This window comes from Phaenicophaeus curvirostris, chromosome 1, assembly GCF_032191515.1.
Source record: "Phaenicophaeus curvirostris isolate KB17595 chromosome 1, BPBGC_Pcur_1.0, whole genome shotgun sequence".
NCBI classification, from domain to species: Eukaryota; Metazoa; Chordata; class Aves; order Cuculiformes; family Cuculidae; genus Phaenicophaeus; species Phaenicophaeus curvirostris.
Genome location: NC_091392.1, coordinates 111313465 through 111326480, shown reverse-complemented (window position 1 = coordinate 111326480; position 13016 = coordinate 111313465). Strand labels below are relative to the sequence as shown.

The window sequence follows — 13016 nt, the reverse complement described above, 5'->3', positions numbered from 1 at the left end:
CCAAAACAGAACACAGCAGAACGCGGGACGAATTTCCTGGTGGGACTGGGGGCAGGGTGCAGCTTTGCCCCTTCCCCTGCCCCTGTCCTCTGCCTCTACTCTCCCACTTTTCTTGTCTCTATCCTGTCGCTGCCCCATCCTCTGCCTCTACTCTGCCCCTGCCCCTTCCCTGCCCTCTGCCTCCATCCTCTCCTCTCCCTGCCCCAGCCCCCGTCCCTATCCCTGCCCTCGTCCCTGTTCCCATCCCTGTCCCAGCTCCCCTGTCTCATCCCCTATCCCTATCCCTATCCCTATCCCTATCCCTATCCCTATCCCTGTCTCAGCCTCTGTCCCTGTCCCACCCCCCTCCCATCCCCATCCCCTGCCCCCCGCGGGCGCCCCCGTGTCCGGGAGGCGGCGGGCCCCCCCTCGCCCGCGTTCGCCGCGCCCCCCCCCCCCCCGCCCCGCCGGTGCCGGGCAGCCCCTGTCCCCGCCGCCCCGCCCCGCGGGAGGAGCCGCCCCGTCCCCTCGCGGGGCGCCGGGAGCCGCCGGCAGCGGGAGCGCGGGGCCCCGCGCCATGGGCGGGCGGCGCGGAGCGGCGGCGCGCAGGCGGCCCCGCCGCGGGTAGCCGGAGCCCGGCATGAGCTGAGGGCGGGCGCGGAGCATGGCGAGCGCCCTCGGCCCGCGGCGGCTCCTCTGCCTGCTGCTCTGCGCCTGGGCCGGCGTGCCCCGCAGCGGACAGCAAGTGCTGCGCATCGGTGAGTGCCGCCCGCGGGCACCGCCGCCTCCCGGGGCTGCGGAGGGGCGGCGAGCACCGCCGGCTCCCGGGGCTTCGGGCACCGGCTGCTCCCGGGGGCTTCGAGCATCGCCGGCTGCTCCCGGGGGCTTCAGGCACCGGCTGCTCCCGGGGGCTCTGAGCATCGCCGGCTGCTCCCGGGGGCTTCGTGCACCGGCTGCTCCCGGGGGCTTCGAGCATCACCGGCTGCTCCCGGGGGCTTCGGGCACCGGCTGCTCACGGGGTTGCTCCCGGGGCTCGGGGCTGCTGGGCTCGCGTCCCCCGGGCCGTGTGCCGGGGCAGCGGGACCTGCGTGCGGGGCGCCCCGAGCCGCGCAGCCGGCGCTCCCCTCGGCGGGACGTCCGCGCGTAGCCCGCGCCGTTGGCTCCGCTGGCGGGGTCCGGCGGGGCTCCCGCGGGTGCCGCTTGGAAAGTTCGCCCCGCGGGGAAGTCGGGCGCGGGGATCCCGGCGGATGGGGCCGGGAACGGGGCCGGGGGGACCGTCCCGGGAGCCGCTCGGGGCTGGCTGCGGGCGAGGAGGGGGCGGCCGGGGGGAAAGGGCGCCCAGACCCGGTCGGACACCCCGAGGGGACGGTGAGCGGTGGGGTTTGCTGGCTCTGATGGGGCAGCGAGGAGCTGTGGCGCGCCAGGGGTCACCTTTTAGGATGAGGGAGGTGGTTGCCCTCCTTCGCCCTCGGTCCCAAACCCTTGGCTGGAGGGACCCCCGTGGAGACCGGGCTCCGTTCGCGGGGAGCCTCCCTCCCTATGGTGGGTTTCTTGGGTCACTCAAGTGAGACGGTGAATGCAAAGTATCAAAGGAGCTAGGGGTCAGGAGAAACTGGAAAAGATGCAGGCAGAATCCGCCACGCTTCTGTTCCCTATCCCACCTGCCTGCCTGTCCCTGTTTTGCTTGACAAGCATTGAACATGAAGTAAAAAAAAGAAAAGAGAAAGAAAAGAAGCTGTTTATGCTTCTCGGGAAGATGCATTCCTAAAGGCATGTTCCTGTGCAAAGTAAAAGGCTGATGTGTTTTGACCTGGCAAGCATTAACCTGGCTCAGCTTTCCTCACACGAGTCCTTTAAACATTAAGTGGAAGGCTCCTCGTGTGCTTAGAGAGCAAGGGACCTGATGACCAAAACATTTAAATATATTAAGGGGCACAGTCCCTCGAAGTGCTGTGCAAGCGGAAGGATGCGGAGGGAAAGAGGGGAGGCAGTGCTGAAGGCACTCAACACCTTGCAGTTGAAAATCTGCAGTAAGTTTATAACTGTCCGTATTCCGTGTGCACTCGCTCTCTTTCTCGCAGGATGCTGGTGGCGTTTGCTGCTTCGCTGCTCACCACTACGGTGTAACTGTGCCCTGTTTCCAGAGGAGGGGAATGTCTGAGCGCAGACACAGGGCATATGAGGCATAAAGCTTTGTGCTTTCGCACAACGGTAATTTCAGGGCCGGTGAAACTTGTGGAAGAAAGTAAAAGATATTCAAATAACTTAGCGACATGCTACAGCAGGATGCATTGGAAATACAGGAGCATCGTCACTGCTTCTAGCAACCCTTAACTTATCTCTAATGGGAACGGCAGCTGAAGGAAAAAGGAGCATGCCAGAGTTACAGGGAAACAGCTTGCAGGGTGAAATCTCAGCTTCACAGGTAGCAGCAGCATTACAGGGACCCAGACAGTAGTTTAGGGTGTGCACCCCGCCTCTGTCAGGCTCCCCGTTGCATACCTTGCTTTACAGCTTTTGTTTGATCTAGTGAGGCTCCCAGGCAATTGCCCACCTTTGACTGTCTGCTGCAAGATCTGTGCGTGTCTCTAGTTTGGATTCACTCCTTCAGTGTGTGCAACAATAGTACCCTGACACTGGCTTGACTCTTACTTTCACCACAATGTATGCAGCGCTAAGTATGACAAGCTGTTCAGCTTTCAAACATAGCAATAAACACACATCAGAAGAGATGCTGCTGCAGAGTAAATGCTCCTCATGTGTTACCTGGCTAGGAATGCCTATAACATTAAATGTATTCTTATTACTGTAGTTATTCTGCCTATAAACTAGCAATGTTATAAAATATCGGTCCTAAACGTTGGTTAGCAGGAGCAAGTTTCTCCATGGAATCTGTCACTTTTAAGAGGTGACAAACAGAAGTAATGGCAGTAACTCCGCCAACACTCTTTGTGGTAACATAATACAATCATCCCGAAGCATTTCTGACAGTGAATAAAATGCTATTAAGCCATCAGATTTTCTTCTTCATGTTTTACTTAATTAAGGAAAAGAAAGCACTGCAATGGTGTAGCATTTTGCATCTGAATTAATACACTGGTAGTTTAATTGCATTTTCCACTGTTGGGGAGCTTTTGCATTTTTTTTTTAGTTATTATTTTTCTGGTTTATAATACAAATGAATGGATTCTTTTGTTGGTGTTTCATTAGTTAAGAAAGGACGTGTGAGCAGTAGATATTCCAGCTATTTCTCAGCATCTAGCTAATAATTACTTTCCTAGCCCTCTAAACAAGAAAATGAGGAATGGCAGTACGACCAGTAAAACTAACTCATTAGGATATCAATAATGGATTTTGAGATAAGATATACTTTTCAGTCTCAGGAAATACAATAATTAAATTTTAGTGTTTTATTTATTATTTCTTTCACATTCATGTTAAAAAGCTTTTCCCTTGATGTATGATCTATTAGAGCTGTTCCAGGGAAATACCATCTTTGTCAGCACATGACCCACTAGACTGTATTATATAAAGGTTTATTTAAAGTTCATCACCCTAATTTTTTTTATTTAATATCAAGAAATTTCCAGTTTTTACACTGAGCCAACCTAACCTTCGTATCTATTCTACTTCTACCACTTGTATAAATAAAAGAGCTCAAATAGCAGAAGGAAGAATATAAATTAAGATAAGCAGGCACTAAGTTGTAAAAACAGCCTCTGAAGCACGGAAATCTCAGCAGCCACAAAATTTATTTGTTAATAGTAGATGCTGAACTTCCTCATTTCTTACTGTATGTGCTTGAGGCCATTACAACTTCTAAGTAGTTTTTAAGAATATATTTCAGTGCTATTACATGAAAATTTATAAATGGTAGTCATTCAGGCTACTCTTTGGAATACAACTAAGCAATAGTTGAGATACTGCTCCAGTTATTAACATATCACTGGAGTTAATTAAAAAGACAATGCGGTGGTTTTCAACAAATACCTGTAGGAAGTTATATCTTGGAATTAACGTCTAAAATTAAAAGGTCCTGAAAACAACCAAATGAGTAATTTTTAGGTTTTGTAGAAGTAGCTTTAGGTGATGAAATAGATACCCTTCTGTTTGTACTAGAAGTAATTTTCAGTAATGTGTTTCTGCAGTTAAATATGGGTTCATACTCTGCGCTGATTTATTCCTTACTCAAGCAAAATTCCCAGTTGTTTAGTGAAATGTGTTTTCAAAGATGCAGGATTAGCCCCATAATATTTCTTTTGAGAAATATAGATTTAAAACAGACACAGATAAGTCAACCTAACCTGCATAATATTATTTTTTGTAAGTTGACTATTTCCCTGTATATATTTTGAAAATATATGTCTGTATTTCCCCAAGCATCACTTGTGAGGCTTTTTCCTGTGTGATATGACCATTCCCACACTAGAAGAATGATAAGGACAAAACTCTAATTAATTTCACTACAGATTTGGTTCTTCTTGTCAACTCTTTTTGAGATTTTGTTTGTGATGGGAATGATATTAATACACTCTTGAGCTTCATCAGTGTGACATGGCAAAACAGTATTTGGAAAATGCCATATTTGAACACCATTAAAAATGTTAGTTTTCAGAAGTGTTTCTTACTAGGCGTCTACAAATTATTCTATTCCATAATGTTGTGGGAAGTGGGACTGAATTTTCTGTCATTAGATGATCAGCCATTAACTGCATTTTGTTGACCAGGTACTGAATTCTCTGCGGTTTAGAAATCACTGTAAAACAGTTAGGTTAAATTTCTTCATTCTGCACATGAAAGGAAAGTATTCTGCTACGAATATTTCTAAAGGATTGTTACCAAAATGTCCAAACAGTGCAAGATTTTTTTTTAACATGCTTTAAATGGTTAATCAAGTTAAAAATACCCTATAAAAGGCAGATGAGAAACGTATTTCCAGCATGTTAGCAGGACACTTGAAAGGTCAGTGGAGCCAAGTGGCCTCAATGTATACAGTGAGCTCAGAGAAAACACTTGACTGCATGATGTTTTGCATAGTTTCACCCTCAAATCTTACAATAAAATTCTCAGGTGATTTCCTTGTGTTCTGCCATTTAGGCTTGATGGTGCAAAGGGGTGGATTACTTTGGATTCTATACCATTGTATTCCCAGACATTTATACAGTGGAAGGTATTTGCTGTACTGGCTCACTCTGTTGGGGAATTGTGAAATTAGTGAAAAATTGTGAAATTAGTGCTGAGCTGATGTAAATAGGCATCCTTTTGTTGAACTCAAGGGAACTGTGCCGGTTTAAATTGCCTGAAAAGCTGCCTGAACGTACTTAATATAGTGAGAACAATAAAACTTTTGTAATTCCCCTGATTGACCTACCTACTTATGACCCTTCCTAATGATGAGCCGGATCTGCCAGAATCAAGTTCTGTACATCTTTATTTCTTGTTTCACACCAGTACACTCTACAGACCGTTTCTGGAGCTCAGTCTCAAGGCCAAGCAGTGGTGGTTATAGAGTGCATGAAGCTTGCCAATGTTATGGTGACCTGTTCCACCATCAGCTCTTGATGCCTTAGTGCCTTAGGGGTGTTTGCTGGATGGCTGTGCTGTGGCCAGAACATCCATATTGCTGGGAAAGTGCTGTCAGAATTTAAAGAAGCTATAGAAGAGACTGTCACTTTCCAGAAAATTGATGGTTTGTGTCTCTGTTGTCAGAATATACGTTCTAGAATCTGCTTTAGCTTGAAATAGGTGAGCTGTAAAGGCACATGATCATCTTCAGATAGTTTATAATACTGTGGATTGATGATTATGCAGCAGGCAGACAACCGCTCAGAGCTATATTAACAAAACCACCAAGCCTCAGTTGCTTCTGTCCTGGGCTTCTTGTCAGTAAAGGCTGATGGAGAACATCAAAGAGAAGGTCTCAAGACCTGAAAATGAAAATTAGGGAAAAAAGACTGGATTTGCCTAGCTTGGATCGGAGCTAGGATGGTTAATGTAATACTGAGAGAGATGAAAAACATGCAAAAAATGCATCAGAAAGATATATTAGTCCTGTGTTTCACATCTTGGAACATAGGTGGTTCACTATGGCAAATTTCACATAGCTGTGTTGGTCAGGAGTCAAGAAAACTACAGGAAAAGGAGATGGAAAGCAGGCCAAGTGATTGGTATCTATGGGGCAGTACTTTATTATTTTCTCTTAACTTATGCAAGGTGTACTTTAATGTGCCCCTGTGCAAAACAGGTCCACTGTGCTGCACTGAGCTCCAGGTGGGAATATAAATAGGACATCCTGCTGTGATTCAAATGGATTTATGTAACATATGCATCGGTACAGACAGTTCAGACTGGTTAAATGCAGGATGAAATCTTGAAAACAATGAAATTGATATGCTTGATATCAATGAAATTTTGATATCCTTTGCTAAAGGATAAGAACTTTTCATCACATATTGCAAGATGGCTGATGCTTTACCTAGTACTTTTCAATTAGCAGTTCATGCAGTGTTCAGTGATCATTGTAGGAAGAGCAATCCTTATAAATAAAATAAAATAGAATTGAATTTCTTTGAATTTCCTTTCTTCCTTAATAGCCTATTTGTAGTGTTCAACTGTAATCTTTCTTATAAATTCCTGTGACTTTCCCATAACGCCTAATTTCACTTGCATTTTCCTCAGCATCAGCTCTTGCTGTAACTATAAGCTTCTCCATATGCCCCTGTCTTCGCTTAATACTTTCCGCTCAGAACACAAGTACAACCTCAATACTGTTTTTTCATTACAGTCTGTTTTGTATATCCTGGGCAGTAATAAAGCTTAAATCCTGCTCCCCCTCGCCCCTCCCCATTTTAAACAACTGTCTCTAATCTTCTTTTCTCAGAAAGGCTTGATTTGACCAACTAGACTATAGACTGTACTGCAGTGAAAAAGAAAAAAAATCCTATCCAAGAACTGATTAGTTTTACTCTGCAGCTTTGGATCTGTAACCTGCAAGCCCAGTATGTCCTAGTTTTTGGTTGACTTCAGCTTTTAGTTTGCAGTAATGAGTTCATGATTTTGGGAAAGCTTTGCAGTGGGAATGTTGTTATCTTTCCCTCTCTTTCTCTTTCTCCTTCTGCTGAAGGTGATACAGTATTACCTAGAAAATGATTAACTTTTGAATGATGAATTTGCTTGCACTGAGCAAAATCAAAATTCAAAATTAAAACTGCTTCATTATTGCAAAGAGGCATCTTTTTAATTTCAGCTAGAGGAGTGAGTATCTGACAGGGCTGTTAAAGAATCTTTTTCTTTTTTTTTAATTCCCCTGACAGTGCAGAAGGTCCCTTATATTATCTTTTTACAGTTTCACTGAAACAGGGTGGCACAAACACTGGGAAATGTGAATCAGTTATATGGCCCAGCAGTATGGTGAAAGACTTAGAAGTGGTCACAAAGCTTTTGAGCTTCTTTTCTTGGGTCCATCAGGCTCTTTCCAATTACATTTTCTAGTTGCTATTTATTTGTTTTGGGCTTTCAAACTGCACCACATGTTTAAGAGGGTAGCATTATAAATTCTGTTAGCATTGAAATTGTTCCCACATTCTGCCATTGGATCTGCACATGCAAACTTGGTCTGTTTCAAGGAAAATTGTGTTTACAGCATGTTGATTCTGGCTGGGGTTCAAGACCAGCCATCCTTCCATATTGCTAAATGGCATGGAGGCCCTGGTGCAATGCTGAGTGGGTGGAAGTGACAGTCATAGTGCAGAAGTACCTCCAGAAATATGGAATGCGACTTGTTTTGAGTGATCAAATATGCAAAGTTCATTGTTCTACCTACATATGCAAGAGCAGTGAAACTTCCCACAGCCGTTATGTCCAAGCAGCACTTCTGCTGGAATCATCTCAGGTACTGAGGCTTTGCTTTGCCTCTCAGATGGAGAAGGAACAGATCTCCCACCTGAGTTCAGTGGTGTACCACGGAGATCTTAAAATCACTGGTTTTGCATGCTCTCCTACAGAGGAAAAAAACCAAACCAACAAACCAAATCCAACAAAAAAATCCCAATACTTCTTTTAAAAAGACCAGGCATGCTGAAATAAGTAAGAGCCGTTCATTACAGTGTAAGTAATACAGACTTTTTAGTTCTAAATGTTTTGGACAGAATAAGCAGGAAAAGGCACTAGTGCATGCTGTGGATCAAAGGGTTTTGAAAAAAATTGCTATTTTTAAACCAACAGCATTAGGTAGCTATAAGAAAAGAAGAGAAAATGTTTGAAGGTACGAGTTTATTCTCCCCTTCCCCTGGGATAAGCAATGGAGCAAAGTCCTGTCAGGATGTTTATATGGTGCTTGCTGCCACTCACTTCTACTAAAGATCACTTCCCCTTCCCCTCCCAGGGAGAGATGTGTCATTAATGTCCTCAGCATGCAAGCCAGATCCCCAGGTGAGTAATTAGGCTTGCTTAATCTGCTACTGCTGTTTCTGCAGTTAATGGCAGTCTGTGTGTCAGCCCTACATATCCTAAGTATTACTTTAGTTGCTTACTTTAATGCTAAGTGTCTTTTCCTACCTGAGAGCTTTGGCATTCCAGTCCACAGAGCACACAGAGAAGCCAGTAGGTTTTTAACTCTCTGCTTTCCAGCACTGAATCGCAAGAGTAGCCCATGCATCTCGGTTTACAGCTCTGTCTCTGAACGGGTAAATCAAATGATGCTACTTCTTAAGAGTCTTGCCTCTCTATAGCTTTGCCTAGCTATAGTAACACTGCTACTGTATATTGTAGTGCAGTAGAACAATTAAACAATGAACAAGTACTATGAATTGTGCTATCTTTAGAGGAAGCTGTAGTATATAAATTTGGTTTAGCATGATTCTGCAAGACAGTACTGAGAAGAAAAGCTACATGTACCTTATATTTTTTGATCATATAACCAGAAGGCAAATCTATGGGAATTCGTGCTTGTGGGGTCTACCATGCAATGAAAGGTAATATTGAACTAGTTTCCTTATGCTTTGTTACATGTAGTATGAACTGTGTTGTATTTCAACAAGAATTGTAATGAATAACAACACTGAGATCTTTTGAAGCAGTAGAGCTCAGACTGCTTAACAAAGCACGTGCAATTGGTTTGATTTTATGACTGGGAAGGTCAGGGCTGGATAACTGAAGTGTTTTGTTGGCAAAGCAGGGAGCGACTCCAGGTCTCTCAAGTGCCATCACGCCAGACCTCTGTCCACTGTATCACAACTTTGGCGTTTCCTTATAGCTTGTATCCTAGGTGAAGATTTGGCTAGATCCTTTGGAAATTAGTAGCATGAAGTGCTAGGTGTTGCTTCTACAGAGGCCAAAGTGCTTTTAACTAAACAATTTATAGGTGAGTGTATTATGGCCTGACTGGTTTGCACATGCTTGGAGCTCAGCTCTGAGTATGCAGCACAAAGCAGACAACGCTGAATATTTTCCCTGACACCAGGGGATTCTTTTAAGAAGCAGTGCACCTGCCTTTCTCTGCTGATTTGGGTAGCTGGCAAATATTATGTGCTGTGTCTGACCTTAACCAGAAACCCCTCAGAGGTCGCCAACATCCATGGCCATTGGAAGTGCCTTTTCACTGCTCTGATGTTCAACATGCATCTTCATCATGGTTTGCCATGTCCTCTCAAGCCTCTGGCTTCCCATCTGGTCAGCAGAGTGCTGTTCTGCTGAAGATCAGGCATGTTAAGTCTTAGCAAGGAATGGACATATCCAGGATACAGAAGAATTTCATTTTTTTCCCCTCATTTTGGTACTCCCATGGACCACTTCACTGTGGCACACATTCCCTCTGTAATTATGTATGTTTTGAGTACAGAAACACTTCAGTTTTTATGCCCTTTCTAGAAAGATATTACATACACTGGCAAAGTGGTGAAGTGTTTTACTAGGCTGTAACTCTCAGGCAAATACAGAAACCCACGTGAATTAGTCTGACTACTCTTGCATAAAGTCTGTTCTAGCACCATGTTTTCCCCCTTCTTCCCCAAGAAAGGGTCTAGGCAATCGGAAAGAGGCTTTCACAGCATTTGAGCCATATGCAGTCATGTAGGTTGTACCATCAAAACTGTTGAAGTCTTTATGAAATATTCAGGCGTCTTTATAAAATTTTACAGCCTGCTAGCTATGAATTAACACTGGCTTCAGGAACTACATGTCTCAGTGCTTGCAATCCTTTGCTTTCATTGTCTCGATCTCATCCCTGATAAAGATATGGGGAACTGAAAATTGGATGCACTGAGATGTAAACATCTGGAGGAAAAAAAAACCTCACAAAACAAAGCCACAACTTCTGCTTTCACAAAAATAACCTTTTCTCTGATTACATTCAAGAAAAATACAAGAGAAGCCAAAGCCATTTTAAATCCTCCTTCCTGCTGTACAAATGTCTTTCTCCTAAATGTCTTGGGGGCCCTGTGCCAACCCAGTCATTTTTATAAAGGTTATGAATAGGAAGCTCAGACTTGATGGAATATGAAAAGTAGTTTACGTGAATTAGTTACCTCATTTTCGAGGAACTGCAAATTATGCCTGATTTCTCTGGAATGCTCCCAAGAGATTAATCTCAAGACATCCGAGTCCGTATCAAGCTTAGAGGCTCCATATCAGTAGTCAGAGGAGAGGAGGCCAGGTTGCTGCAGCAACAGTGTGACATATGTAAAACTCTGTGTGATTATGTCAAAATCTGTTTAAAAGTTAGATCAGGGTTTTTAGCTCTACTATACTTTTCCAAAGACTGTCAGTCACTGTCAGATCGGCCAGTGAGTCAAAATGCATGATGAATAACTTCAGCAATCTCATGTGGATAGCAAATTATCTACCCACATAAAATAATATAGTAATAAATTATTGAGAGCTATTAAGGAAACTAGTAGTAAGCCATTTAGGAATTCTTCCCTGAAATTTGGAGACATAAAAAAATCACAGTTTCTGATGAAAATATTTTCATGTTTTGTTTTTGACTGCTTTTATTCATCTTAGGGTTCAGGAAGAGCACAGGAAATTACTTAAAAATCAAGCAGATGATCTTTATTGGTCTGTTGAACTGAGAAATGAATGAGTAAGTATCTTACACAAGGCACAAGAAGGATATGGAATCACTGCTGTACTATTTTCCCTTATGATCATTCAGATGTATTTTGTATGATAAACCATGCTCATTCTAAACAAAACTGCTTTGTTAATAGAATGCTATGTCCCCAGTTTATTTGTCCGTATTTAAAAATATTAAATGTGAAAGACTATAGTAAAGGAGTGCCGTAAATGTGGCAGAAATCCTGAAGAATAATATATGTAGTTAGATAGTAGTTGCTCAGCCAACATTAGTTTGATTTCCCATCTTCTGGTATTTCACTTTTAAATCTTATATGCTTATATAAAAAGTTTTTGGTAGGATTCTCTATCACTGTGTAAAACATAAAAAATTAGAAGACCTAGGATCATTCCCCTCACGGCTTATTGCCATGGCAAAATTCACTAGTAGAGATGCTCAGCTCGCTCTGGCCAAATGCTCTGGCGTGTGATTCAGTCCTGTCACCAAGACCAGTATTTAGATGAAAAAATGATGTCTTTCTTCTTGCTATCTCTGATCCAACAACTTGTATGCAAAAAGCTTTTTATTCTACCGAAGCTGCTTCCTTTCAGCTATGCCAAACAACCCCAAAAACTTATCAGTGGGGCACTGCAGCTGAAGTCTAACATGAGTTGATGTTTTCCCAACTGTAGCTATCTTGAAAATTTTCATTTCACGTCCAAATTGTTTACTTATCTGCTAGAAACATATTTTAAGAGAAGTTAAAGCTCTGTTGCCCAAGGTGCATTTTAATACAGGGGAAGAACTGCTTCAGATATTTCACATTACATCTTCTAGCTTTATCTGGTTCTGTAAATTATAAAGCTGCTCCATTGAACTGAATAGAGATTAAATTTTTGAACACTGTTTTCTGAAGAATGCAGATTTTTCTCTTTGAAATGAAGAATCTGTCCTGCATCAGTGTGGCTCATTGTCTACTTTGCTGCCCAAGCCTTTCTTTTTTCCTATTAGGGCACCAGGCTTTTCCTTGGGGACTACGTCCTGTTGTTGATCCATGTACTGACATTAAAAAGCATCTGCAGATGGAGTGAGTGTGGGATGTGCCCTGAACAGCAAGTGGACTGGGAAAATGTAATCCTTATGCTGTCATCTTGAAATCAGAACTGTCATGAAGGAAAACAAGCAAGAAATGTTTATCTTCTCATCTTTGTAGACCTTGTCCTGTAGATGTATGGATGATACACAGATGGGTTTTAAAAAAAAATGCTTGCAGCATCCAAGTGAAATACTTATGCACTGCAGTTTTACTTAGATGTGTGCCTCTATCAAACTGAATTTCTGACTTCCAGTCCTCGTTTCTTAGCTCTCCCAATGTGGGGAGATCGCATCTGTATTTGTATTCTTCTGTGCCTAACACAGGTCCCTGGCAGGAAGCTGAGTGGGAGCCTCCTTTAAAGCCACATAGTACTGATAGGATCCCATGTTGCAAACAGTACTGTTATCTCTGTGTAAAAGGATGAAATTAGTCCCATTTCCTCTTATGAATTGTTTCCCACATGTGCACACATGCACACAAAAGCCAGACACTGCAGCTGCCCCAAACACTTGCTGCTTGCTCAAAATTGCAACACGACTGTGTGGTGCAAACACTTCATGTGGCTGGAGGATGTTAATCAACATGGGAAGAGCATCAGCGTCGAGGTTCCCCATGGCCTCTTCTCTGTGTCACCCTCATCACATTTATGGGAGGAGTAGAAGGGGAGACATGGTATCATGACAACCTGTTTCCTCCCCCCTGTGGCAGCTTCGCTCCCCTTTTTCAGAAGCAGTGCAAGGAACAGCAGCAGCAACTCCTTTCTGTTGATGAGAAAGCAGTGGAGGCAAGCATGCCTGGGACTGCTGCAGGCAGTGTTTTTCTGGGTGAGTGGGTTAAGGCCACGTCCTCCCTGTCAAGTTCTCCGTCAGCAGGGACACTCAGGGTGTG

At 43.8% G+C, this 13016-nt stretch overlaps 1 protein-coding gene across 2 annotated transcripts in view; it reads left to right on the top strand.

The window, feature by feature from the left end:
• Window positions 1–589: 589 nt before the first annotated feature.
• The window catches only part of GRIK1 (glutamate ionotropic receptor kainate type subunit 1), a 168119-nt gene continuing 155692 nt past the window's right edge, over window positions 590–13016 (top strand). For both annotated transcript variants that reach the window (XM_069870936.1, XM_069870945.1), the window contains exon 1: window positions 590–737. In XM_069870936.1, the coding sequence (XP_069727037.1) occupies window positions 644–737 (94 nt within the window). In that variant the 5' untranslated portion in view covers window positions 590–643. The remainder of the gene's footprint in view (window positions 738–13016) is intronic.